Source organism: Caenorhabditis briggsae (genome assembly GCF_000004555.2).
Source record: "Caenorhabditis briggsae complete genome, chrIII, whole genome shotgun sequence".
Classification (NCBI taxonomy): domain Eukaryota; kingdom Metazoa; phylum Nematoda; class Chromadorea; order Rhabditida; family Rhabditidae; genus Caenorhabditis; species Caenorhabditis briggsae.
This window is the reverse complement of record NC_013490.2, coordinates 14,298,785-14,310,879: the sequence shown is the minus strand read 5'-3', so window position 1 is coordinate 14,310,879 and position 12,095 is coordinate 14,298,785. Positions and strand designations below refer to the sequence as shown.

The window sequence follows — 12,095 nt, the reverse complement described above, 5'->3', positions numbered from 1 at the left end:
TTTCTCTCGAACAGTTTTGTGGTGTCGTCTGCGTCTTTCTTCTTGGTATAATTGACTTATCAATTTTTATCACTTCCCCACGGTTTTTATCACTAGGTATGGTCATCATCAATGCCGTCCTAGTCGTCACCCTTTTCAAAACGCCACGTTGTCTCTTTTTGGGTTCTTGGCAGAGTTTTTTTGGGAATTGGCTTATTCGGGCTAGAAGTGGCTGACAGTCACTCATCAAGTTCTCTAGGTTGATTTCAATTCAAGTTGTTTTTGGGCTAGATGTGGCTAAAGGCTCTCAGGGTTGTGTTAATCATAAATAAAGTTTTCAATTCATTTTTTAGCTCTACAGATTTTTCCCTCTCACTACCAGATCCACAAAAATAGAACCCTCTGTTACGTTTTTTCAATTAGATGACGTTATATATGGCTCCATATAACAAGATTCTAAGATTATACCCTTCGGATAGTGATCTCCACCATATGTCCTTTCTCTCTTGCTCATTTTCTTATTCCATCCCCCCTCCTTTGCCGCACAATTGAATTCACAATTGTTTTGGCTTGACTGACTGGTTAGCTTTCTCTTATTGCGAAGGGGGACAATGACTAAATTGGGTTGCTCAGCGTCTCTCAGACTCTCTAGACGTTCCGCGCGCTTTTCGCGGATTCATTAGAGGCGTTCGATTGCTGAGAGAGGAAGCTTAAGACTTCAGAAGACTTGAGCACCACCAGAAGGACGAGGAGGGAATTAGGCCGCCCTTCTGGTCAGTTAAGCTATGTGCAATTTATATGGCTCTCTCTCTCTCTCTGGAGCTCCACTCTTCCTCATTTGCACTCGTTTGTTGTTGTTGTGTTGGTCAGTTTGGGACTCTTCTGGAGGCAAACTGACTCATCTTTCTTCTAAGCCCCCTCTGAGTAGAAGTTGCTCCCGAGATTTGGCGAGAGAAAATTTGATGTCAAATTTCGCGATTTGGTATCATTTTTCTCTCTTTGGATATTCCCCTTCGATTGCTCAGCATTGGCTCGGCTCATGCATACAAAGTAGCCCGCTGGAGCTCCTTATATCAAGATTTTTTGATGAATGGAGGTTTCTGCTGAAGCAGAAATGTCAGTGGAATGAGTAATAGCTAGGGTTGGTCGGATTCTTTTATTTCGTACTATAGCTAGATTTGGAATCTAAAAACACTACATTGAAAAATTCAAGAAATTCCGGACATTTTTTAACTTTTGATCTACCAGCATTATACAAATTTTTGTCTCCACTTCACCCGCCACTTTTTTTTACACACATTCACTTTTCACTTTTTTTTTTCTCGCGCCCATTCATTTGAAATGTTCATGAATTGTTTCTTTTTTCTCTCTCTCTCTCTCTCTCTCTCTCTCTCTCTCTTTTCAATTCATTCTCCAATTGAACAAAAAAATAATGCGTTGTTTTCTTTTTTCTCTATATCTCCCACTCTCTCTGAATCCCTTTTTCTTCCACTTTCGAAATCCATTCTCTCTCTCTCTCTCTCTCTCTATCCTTTTAGTTTTTAGTCGTTTTTTTGTGTTTCGCCCAACAAAAAAGATCCTTCAGAAATCTCCCAGATTCTTGATCGGATCACTAGCAGATGTGTGTAAACGTTTTTCAAACTTTTTTTGTAGTTTGTAGAGCCCCAAAATCTTAATAAAGCTCCCTTTTTTAAATAGTCGAAATGAGTAAAAAAATTGGAAGCCAGATGACCACTCTGGTCCCCATTTTATTGAATTATATATTTTTTTTTTCGCCGGATTTTTCTAGATTTTATAGCTTCCACAATTGTCTTTTTTGAACCGAAAATCGAAAGAATTTTATGTTTTTGATTTAAACAATTTTTCGAAAAAAAAGAGACGCAGGCGGGAAAAATGGGCGGAGCTTATGCAGAAATTAGTCATATCTGCTGATCAGTTTTTGATCAGCTAAATGGTCAAAACAATCTTGGAAATTTCGAAAAAGCTAGGAATCATGAGGATGACGGACCAGAATAATATCCCAAAAAATTCCATATGGATGCAGTCCTCATTTTCTTTTTCACGTCATCACCATGATCCCTAGCTTTTTCTCGAAATTTCAAAATTTCCAGGCTTGTTTTGACCGTTTAGTTGATCAAAAACTGATCAGCAGATATGACTAATTTCTGCATAAGCCCCGCCCAATTTTCCAGCACTCACCGCCTGCGTCTCTCCATCCCTTGCTCTCTCGCTCGTCTCCCGCCCCCACTGACAATAATATCATTCGAGACCATTTTCTTTTCATTGTTTCCGCTCTTCAATTGTCTCTTTTTTCATAGTTGCAAGCGGGCTGGTCCGGGCAGGTGGCGGGCCGGCTGATAACTTTTCCCTAGAACGAGATATTCAGATTATTTTGGTACCAAATGATAGATCACCAAAACCATCTGAATATCTTGTTCTAGGGACAAGTTATCAGCCGGCCCACTTCCAATATGCAAAAATCTATACGGATCCAGACTTCATTTTGTTTGCCACATCATCACGGTCCCTAGCTTTTTCGAAATTTCAAAATTTCCCGTCTTGTTTTGACAGTTTAGCTGATCAAAAACTGATCAGCAGATATGACTAATTTCTGCATAGGCGCCGCCCATTTTTCCAGCATTCACCGCCTGCGTCTCTCCATCCATTGCTCTCTCGCTCTCCTCCCGCCTCCACTGACAATAATATCATTCGAGACCATTTTCTTGTCATTGTTTCCGCTCTTCCTCTCGAGCCGTTTTTCAAAAATTTCCTCTTTCAGACGCTGCAGATATAAATACATATACACAGACAGACGACGATGGCTTGGAGATTTGCAGCGTCAAAATTCAAAAATACCACGCCGAAGCTTCCGAAGAAGGAGGTAAGAGAGACACTTTTTGAATCGTTTTCGCATGTTTCTAGCTACTATTATTTCAAAACTGACCGACAAACGTTTCTATTAATCATTTTTATCACTTCTAACTGGCTGGCGTACCTTTGACGCGCCCTTTGCATGTCCCTTTTCACCCTATGTGTCGCTTCACTCTTTGCAAATGTCCGTTTTTCTCTTTGGTTTGCTTTTCCAGAACGGTGAAGAAGACGTCGTCGGTCAGATGATGTATGTAGATGATCAGCATGATGATGGTAACAGTCATCTTCGCCACGTGGCAGGAGGTCAGAACCTCGAGAATTCCGATGTCGATGATAAAGAGACTCATGTGGTGACGTGCAAACTGAAAATCCACACGGTCCGTTTTTTTTTAAAGTTTTTGCATCTTCCCGCGCCTTGTCCATTGTCCCATGTCCTCCATTTTTTGTTGCATTACCCGCTTTGCACCCGGAAATTTTAGTTTTTTTTTCTGAGAAATGACAAAAATAGCTGAAATTAGCCGTAGTTTCCTTTTGGATTCCTAGCCCATACATCCCTATTATTTACAGGACACAATCTTCGACTTGCCCGTCGGTAACCTCTCTTGTACAAATGACGGAATTCATGCGTCCGCAGACTTTCTGGCGTTTCACATTGAGGGCGAAGGCGGCAAGCTTGGAGTTTTGCCGATTGGAGCCAAAGGGCGGCGGACTCGAAACGATATTTGGATCATTGCGGCTCATGGGGGTAAGTTTTGAATGGTTTCTGGGGGATTCTAGAGGCAATATTGGCTCCTGGACGTTTCGGAACCACGACGTTTCACAACCACCTCGGGTTCTGAAACGTCTAGGAGCCGCATTATTTAGGGTTTGAAATGGTTTTGATAGGTTTGACATCATCTACAAAACGCAAAAACTTCATCGCTCGAATTTTCAGAGCAAGTTTCGGATTTCGGATTCATGACGTACGCTGATCAACTCCTCGCCACATGCAGTCGTGATGAGCCAGTGAAGATTTGGAAGCTCTCGAGAGACTCTTCTCCTCAGCTGGCCACAGAAGTAAACGTTGGAGCTGGTGTCGTCACTGAGTGCCTCAAGGCCCACTCGACAGCCGACAATCTTCTGGCTGTTGGATCGCATAACTCTGCCTACATCACGGATATCTCTACGAAACGGGTAGCTATTGAGTTGACGGGCATCACTGATAAGGTTCAAGCCATGGGTTGGAGTGAAGACGGACGTCTTCTGGCTGTCAGTGGAGATAAGGGACGACAGATTGTTGTGTACGATCCACGTGCCAATACGGTACCGATTCAGACGCTGGAGGGACACGGCGGAATGGGACGAGAGGCGAGAGTGTTGTTCGCTGGGAATCGATTGATCAGCACTGGATTCACGACGGTAAGGATGGGTGGGAAAAGAATTCTGAAAGGTTCTAGGAAGCTTCAGAAGAAAAAAGACACAATTTTCTCTAACGATTTCCACAAATCTCAATTTTTCTAGAAACGAATCCAAGAAGTCCGTGCTTACGATACTGGAAAATGGGGATCGCCAATACACACTCAGGAATTCGTCTCGACCACCGGAGTCCTCATCCCCCACTATGATCCGGACACTAAGCTTGTCTTCCTTTCTGGTAAAGGAACCAACAAACTGTTCATGCTAGAACTCCAAGATCGGCAACCATATCTCTCTCACGTCTTTGAGCTCACCCTCCCAGAACAAACGCTCGGAGCAACTGTTGGATCGAAGCGACGTGTCCACGTTATGGACGGAGAAGTGGACACTTACTACCAGCTCACCAAAAACTCGATTGTCCCAACACCATGCATTGTGCCACGACGGTCATACAGAGACTTCCATGCGGATTTGTTCCCAGAGACTCGTGGTTCGGAGCCAGGATGCTCTGCTAGTGAGTGGCTCAGTGGAACAAATGCTGCTCCACCAAAGACTAGCCTTGCTCCATCAAGTTCTGCCTCTCCACCGCCACCAGAACCAATGCCACCTCAACAAGCAGCTGTTGCCCCTCCTCGGCCAATGTCGATCTCTTCGAATAATGTTCCGAATGGAAAGGATCATCATGTGCCAGCTCCACGGAAAGAGGAAGTTCGTGAATTGGACTATGGAGTCTATGAAAAGGAGAACGGTGCTGTTAGATCAACTGCCAAGACACCAAGTGCCGAGACGAACAGCACTCAAGGAAACACATCTCCTCTCACCACCAACTCACCAGATCCGATTACTGTAGTCAGTGCAGTCGGAGCACCGAAAGCCACATCACCACCAGTTACTGGATCCGCATCGACTCCATCTGTATCCACTCCACTCACTGTTGGACCAGCATACGGAGAGAAGCCAAAGGAAGCTCCGGTCAATTTCCGGAAGCCAATTGGAGCATCGAACCGAGTCCCACTCTCGCAGAGAGTTCGTCCGAAGTCTTGTGTCGTTGGACAGATCACATCGAAATTCCGCCACGTGGATGGACAACAAGGAACGAAGTCTGGTCATGTGTTCTCGAATCTTCGCAATGTGAATACTCGTCTGCCTCCAGAATCTAACGGAGTTTGTTGCTCGAATAAGTACGCAGCGGTGCCATTGGCTGGACTTGGAGTTGTTGGAATCTATGATGTTGATGCCCCTGGAAAGCTTCCCGATGGAGTTATGGATGGCATTTTCAATAAGGCGACTGTCACTGATCTTCAATGGAATCCATTCGATGAGTCGCAACTTGCAGTGGGAACGGATTGTGGACAGATCAATTTGTGGCGTTTCTCGGAATCAGATGGACCACGAAATGAGATGGAGCCGGAGAAACAGATCAAGATTTGCGGAGAGAAAATTACATCGTTGAGATGGCATCCATTGGCTGCTAATCTTATGGTTGTTGCACTTTCGAACAGTACCATTGAGTTGTGGGATGTTTCGGAAGGCAAACTGTACAGTCGATTCGTTCAACATCAATCTGGGATTCTTGGAATCGCTTGGTCGGCTGATGGGCGGAGAATCGCTTCTGTTGGAAAAGATGCAACACTCTTCGTCCATGAACCAGCCACTGCTGAGCAGAAAGTCTACGAACGGAAGTCAGTTGTCGAGTCGACCCGCGCGGCTCGTGTCCTCTTCGCCTGCGACGATCGCATTGTGATTGTGGTTGGAATGACGAAAAGCTCACAACGACAGGTTCAGATGTACGATGCGACTACGGTAGACCTCAGACACATCTACACACAAGTCATTGATTCGGCCACTCAACCACTCGTTCCACACTACGATTACGACTCGAATGTGTTGTTTTTGAGTGGAAAGGGAGATCGATTTGTGAACATGTTCGAAGTGATCTACGATTCGCCGTATCTCTTGCCGTTGGCTCCGTTTATGTCCCCAGTTGGAAGTCAAGGAATCGCTTTCCATCATAAGATTAAGTGAGTTTTTTTGTGAGAAAATGATCAATCGGAAGCCTAAAGACGTTTTTGAAAATTTAATTTTGAAACCAAAAAACTCCTAAATAAGAGAAAATTATCAAAGAAACTTTGAATATGGTCTTGAAAAATAGTTATCACTTCTGAAAATGAGAAAACTGCTCCGAGAAACATCTGAAACTGTTAAAAATCCTGCTCTTGCAGATGCAACGTGATGGCTGTGGAATTCCAAGTTTGCTGGCGCCTTTCCGACAAGAATCTCGAGCAAATTGTGTTCCGTGTGCCACGTATCAAGAAGGACGTCTTCCAGGATGACCTATTCCCAGATGCACTCGTCACTTGGGAGCCAGTCACCACGGCGGCTCGTTGGATGTCCGGACAGGAGTCGGCGCCAGTGTTCCGTTCGTTGAAACCTGATGGAGTGTTCTCGTCGAGTGAGTTGTTATGTTAGAGGCATCGTTAGAGGCAATGTCTTCAGAATCGTCTAGAGTCGTCTGTTACTATTTTTGGGTCTTCTAGATCTTTTGGAATACTCCAAAAAGTGCGAATTTCAATTCCAAAAACCTAATTTGAGTTCCAATTTTAGACTCTAAAATTTGATCCAAAAAATGTGAAAAAAATGGGCATTTTTAGAACCTAGAATTTTGTTCGAAAAATTAAAGATGAGCAATTCTTGCATTCTTGATATTCTACACATCTCTAAATCTTTCAATTTCCAGTCCCTCGTCCAATCGCCGCATCGGTCCGTCACTCTGAGATGCCGACGTCTTCTGCTGCCACGACGCCATCGTCATCTGCCACGCCTTCAACGGAAAAGCAGACGTCATCTACTCCATCACATCCGACGCCAATCGCACGAAACATGCAAAGCTGCGCCGTCGAGAGTGCTCACACGCCGGATCGTCAACAGGTGAGCAATCAGAATTCGATGGACGTGGAAGAAGAAGAAGGAGATTCTGAATATTTTACTGACGATCATCAGTCGTCTCAAGAGCTTCTGGTGGATCTAGGCTCAGATTCTGAGCAATGCCACGTGGCAGAGACACCGGTGCCCGCGGACAGAATCCGTATTCCAGCGTGTCTCTTGACACCGAATGAAAACGGGGAAGAGGAGGAGGAAGAGGATTATGATGTAAGAGGCCAATGGTCTTCTAGAATTATTTTATAACAAATTCAGGTTATTGAAACATATCTATAAATAATTTTGGCAATTTTGGTAAGATACTGTAACTCTGTGTCGGCCATCATATCACACCTCTGTAACGCAAAAGTTCCGAATTTTTTGGTTTTTTTGATTAAAATTTTTAATAGTTTCGGCTTTTTTCTACTTCTACTATAGGCTGAAATTACAATATGCTAAAAATTTTTTTTTGCATTTTTTTTTGGAATCAAAATGCAAGATTTTTTGGTTATGGCTTCTCCAATCCTCTTCCTTCGATTCTCTCGCCCTATCATTGTCCTTGTGCTGTTTTTTCCCTCGAAAATTTGGTTGTGAAAAGCGCTCTGAGGAGAATTTTCGATGAGAATTCTCAATGGAGCGTGCTTTCAACTTTAAAAAAACATTTAATTTCAATTTTTAGGTCGCTGCCGCCTGGTCGACTAAAATTGACCTGGACACTCGGCTCGAACAAGACCAAATGGAAGGAGTGGACGAAACGGAATGGAATCAATAGACTTCTTTCATATAATGTTTTTTTTCCAATTTTTTCACTGTCTCATGATATCCATTTCGCCTCTTATCACCCATATACACACACAATGCTCTCACGGTTCACTGTAAAAAATTGTTTCGTTTTTCCCTCGTCTCCTCCTCTATTTTGTCTTTTTTTCTATCAAATTTATTGATGCTTTATTCATATTTTCTCGGATAGTAGCACCCTTTTGTCTCCACTCTCTCTCTCTCCACTTCGTACCATGTTTCTCTATTTATAAGCTCCGCCCCCCGATTCCGGGGAGTTTTTAGTCGACGATTTTATTTTTTTTATAATTTTTTGGTGCCCGTATCAATCAAAAAAAAAAAATTGCGCTTGCTCTCTTCTCTCGTTTTTCCCCGTCACACACCCAAATCCCACCTAGTCTCCGCCCACTTTTTGAGCTCCCCGATGTGTTTTAGCATCTCTCTCCTCATATTAAAGGCCCCGCCCCCATCACTTTAATTGCAGCTTTCGTCTTTTTTGTATTTCCCCTGAAAAATGCCTCCATTTGTGTCCCCCACCCAAAAATCGCCTTCAACACAATACAAGTCACTCTATGTAAAAGTATGTTTCAATGAAATAAACCGTAGAGAATTGTAAATCACCGTTTGGGGATTTTTCTGGGATTGAATGACGAAAAAAGACATTTTTGCCGATTTAAAACTTTCAGACGAGAGCGGTTGCGTCGCTGTCGCAGTTCAAATCTGAATAAATTTGAAGCCGTGCTCTTATCCTCTCGGAACGAACTGAAGTTTTCCAACATGCGCCTTTAAACTCAACTACAGTTTCATTCAAAAAAATCAGCAAAAACAATAAAAATTAACAGAGAACAACAGAAATGCAAATTATGCTCAAAAACAACAATGAAATCCCTTAAATATTCAATGAACCAAATGATCAGCTTCTCTTAATAATATGGGTAAAAATCGCGAGGTCCGTAAGCATCGAAATCGAAAGGATCATCGTTATAGTCGTATTGATCACTTTCTTCGTCACTATTGTCACTATCATCGTCGTATTCGTCACTCTCCTCAAAAGAGCTTTCCGAATCATATTCATCCGATGAGTGAATTTCGTAAACTTTCGGTTCTAAGATGGAAATCCACTCCTTGCAGTTGTTATCGTATTCCGATTCCTTCATTTTAGAAGAAATCACCTTTAGACGGAAGAATTCAACAAAATGAAATATGATTGTTTCATCTAATCCACGCTCCAGAAGAATATGGCGATCTGAATTATTTGTACTAATTCTGATTCGTCTCTCGCTTTTCGATCTGAAACTTATGGTTTTTAGCTTTTTTTTTTGAAAATAATGTTCATTACACAATAGAATCGGTGAAATGCTCCAAGAACGCATCGAATGAGCCTTCTTTGTAGACAGAAGCTTGAAAAGTGAATCCTACTTTCGCATTTGTTTCGATCCACATCTAAAATCGTTAAAATTGTTTTAAAAGAGAATTTAATTCAGTTAGTTCAACCTTTGCCACTTTATGAAGGCTATCAATTTCTTTGTGGTTCTGGAGATGCCAATAGGGGACATTTTGAACCTGAAGAAAACGATTATTTTCATTATTCTCATAAATACTTAAAAACCGAGCTCTGCTAATACAGGTTTTACGGCAGATTTCGTCTAGCTAATAATGTATTACATTTGAGACTTCGAGAATTTCGTCAAATTGGTTGAACACTTTTCTATCGACATTGATCTTGATCGATTCGACACCATCCTCCATTTTCCGAAGAACAGAAGGGACCACATTATTCATTTCGCACTGCTCGATTTCGACGTCGGTATTAAATCCTTCATTATCAGTGAATAAATCTCCAAAAGAAAGCTTGAGATTTTTGAAAACTCCGACTTTCTTAATGTATTTCAAAAATCCAACAGCATCATTGATATTTTTTGGGCTTTTCAAGAAATTGTTATTTTTGTCACGGTTAAGCTTGAAAACGACATCTTCATCGTCTCCCCAAAATTCGCCGCATTGAAATTCAATTTTCTGTGAATCAACGAGCGACCTTTCTGCTTTCGCAGTGCATCGGAGCAACAATTTAGAAAGCATTGATAATTTAATGAACACTCATATATTCAATTGTATTTATAAATACCTCTCCTTGAATTCCATTTTTCCAATACATTCCAATTTGACTTCCGGTGGCATATCACACCAATTGGTGTCGTAAATTGGATTTTTCGATAATTTTTTGAATTTTTTAGTATTTGATAACATGCTGTAATGAGAAATTGAGAAAATCTTGGAGAAAAATGCAAAACAAGGGGAAAAACCAATTGAAAATAGTGTGAGCAAGAGTACTGTAGTTTAAAGGCGCATGCAAGAAAGGTTCGAGGATTTTTTGGACACGAAAAGGGAAACAATTTTATTTACCAAAGAAGATAGATTTGAACGTTTGAAACCTCTTTTTTTGCAGATTTTCTGCATCTACTGACCACTCTTTAGTCTTCTGTTTCAGATTTTTTATTTTCTTGGATCTCCATTTCAGTTCAGATAAACCCCGCCATGGTGACCGTACCACAGTCTATGAGAGCACAACAACTAGGAGGAAGAGAAAAAGTGGGAAGAACCATCTGGGAGGAAAAATGGGCGGAGCCTAATTTGCAACCCTGGCACGGTTTTGCCGCATGGTTTTTTCTTGACCAGGTACCAAATGGTAAAAATAAACCATGTGGCAAAACCGTGCCAGGGTTGCAAATCAAGCTCCGCCCCCGGCTCCGCCCATTTTTCCTCCCAGATGGTTCTTCCCACTTTTTGTTTTTCTCCCAGTTGGTGTGCTCTCCAGTCTATGTCTCTCGGCGAAAAAAGGAATGTCGTAAAGTTTGGTGTCATCTACGCAACCACCGACAGACGAAAATTGGCGCTAATCGCAAATTTTGAAACTTTTCTTTTTTCAGATTTCTTTCCAATTCAACTAACCGATAAAAAACGAGAATCTAACAACAAGCAACATTTCAGACTAACAAAAACCAGCAAACAATAAAAATAAGATTTTCAGAAAATGGGTCTGATCCAACGTCTTCCAGAAGACGTTGTGAATCGAATGGCGGCTGGAGAAGTGCTCGCAAGGCCATGTAATGCAATAAAAGAGCTTGTTGAAAACTCTCTAGACGCTGGTGCAACTGAAATAAAGGTTATGATGCAGAATGGAGGTTTGAAAACACTCCAAGTGTCGGATAATGGAAAAGGAATCGAACGAGAGGATTTTGAATTGGTTTGCGAGAGATTCGCCACTTCGAAACTACAAAAATTCGAAGATTTGATGCATATGAAGACGTACGGATTCAGAGGAGAAGCGTTAGCATCGCTAAGCCACGTGGCAAAAGTTAATATCGTTTCGAAACGGGCGGATGCAAAGTGCGCATACCAGGGCAATTTTTTAGGCGAGATTATGAAGCTAAATCGGTTGAAATTATGAATTATTCCAGATGGAAAACTTCTTGCACCCACAAAACCAGCCGCCGGTAAAAATGGAACATGTATCACCGCAACCGACCTATTTTATAATCTTCCAACACGAAGGAATAAGATGACAACCCATGGAGAAGAAGCCAAAATGGTCTACGACACATTGCTCAGATTCGCGATTCATCGACCGTAAGAAAACATTTTCTGGGAGAAACGTGGGCGGAGTCGGGGGCGGAGCTTAAATTGCGAGCTTCAAAAAATTGCGAAAATTCCGGGGAAGAAATTTTACGGGGAAACATTTTCTGGTAATGATGATATGACTCAACAAATCCACTAATCCGGTGAAGACATCTGGAAACAATTCGACGGTGTCTATAAAGCAGGACTCGCCAAGGGTGTTGGTGTCTCAAACTGGAATAATTCTCAAATTGAGAGAGCTTTGGCCCTAGGAGTAACTCCTGTTCATAACTCTCAAGTCGAGCTTCACTTGTATTTCCCACAACACGATCATGTGGATTTCTGCAAGAAGCATGGAGTCTCTGTAACTTCTTATTCCACTTTGGGAAGTCCTGGACGTGTGGAGCTTACTCTTCCAAATGGAATGTGAGTTATCGGAACCAAACCGCCTACTTTGAGGCAATGTATCTCATTTCTTGTTGGAGGTATCAAAAAGTGGTTAACTGCAAAACTGTTTATCATACTATCAAAAATGCTTT

General features: G+C 42.1%; 3 protein-coding genes across 3 annotated transcripts in view; 2 read left to right on the top strand and 1 right to left on the bottom strand.

Annotated features, from left to right (window-relative positions):
- Window positions 1-2,797: 2,797 nt before the first annotated feature.
- Cbr-pod-1 lies at window positions 2,798-7,936 on the top strand (the record flags this gene model as incomplete). Its single annotated transcript, XM_045244676.1, has 7 exons — window positions 2,798-2,860; window positions 3,418-3,595; window positions 3,785-4,248; window positions 4,351-6,266; window positions 6,468-6,697; window positions 6,983-7,395; window positions 7,844-7,936. The coding sequence occupies 7 exons, from the start codon at window positions 2,798-2,800 to the stop codon at window positions 7,934-7,936; spliced, it is 3,357 nt and encodes a 1,118-aa protein (XP_045095683.1).
- Window positions 7,937-8,864: 928 nt separating this feature from the next.
- Window positions 8,865-10,020, bottom strand: CBG26106 (the record flags this gene model as incomplete). Its single annotated transcript, XM_045244675.1, has 4 exons — window positions 8,865-9,231; window positions 9,281-9,384; window positions 9,436-9,504; window positions 9,607-10,020. 4 exons carry the CDS (start codon window positions 10,018-10,020, stop codon window positions 8,865-8,867), a joined length of 954 nt encoding a protein of 317 aa, XP_045099649.1.
- Window positions 10,021-10,972: 952 nt separating this feature from the next.
- Window positions 10,973-12,095, top strand: part of Cbr-mlh-1 — a gene marked incomplete at both ends in the record, with an annotated part of 4,182 nt that continues 3,059 nt past the window's right edge. Inside the window, 2 exons of the mRNA XM_045244674.1 lie at window positions 10,973-11,342; window positions 11,400-11,568. Of these exons, the coding sequence (XP_045095682.1) occupies window positions 10,973-11,342; window positions 11,400-11,568 (539 nt within the window). The remainder of the gene's footprint in view (window positions 11,343-11,399; window positions 11,569-12,095) is intronic.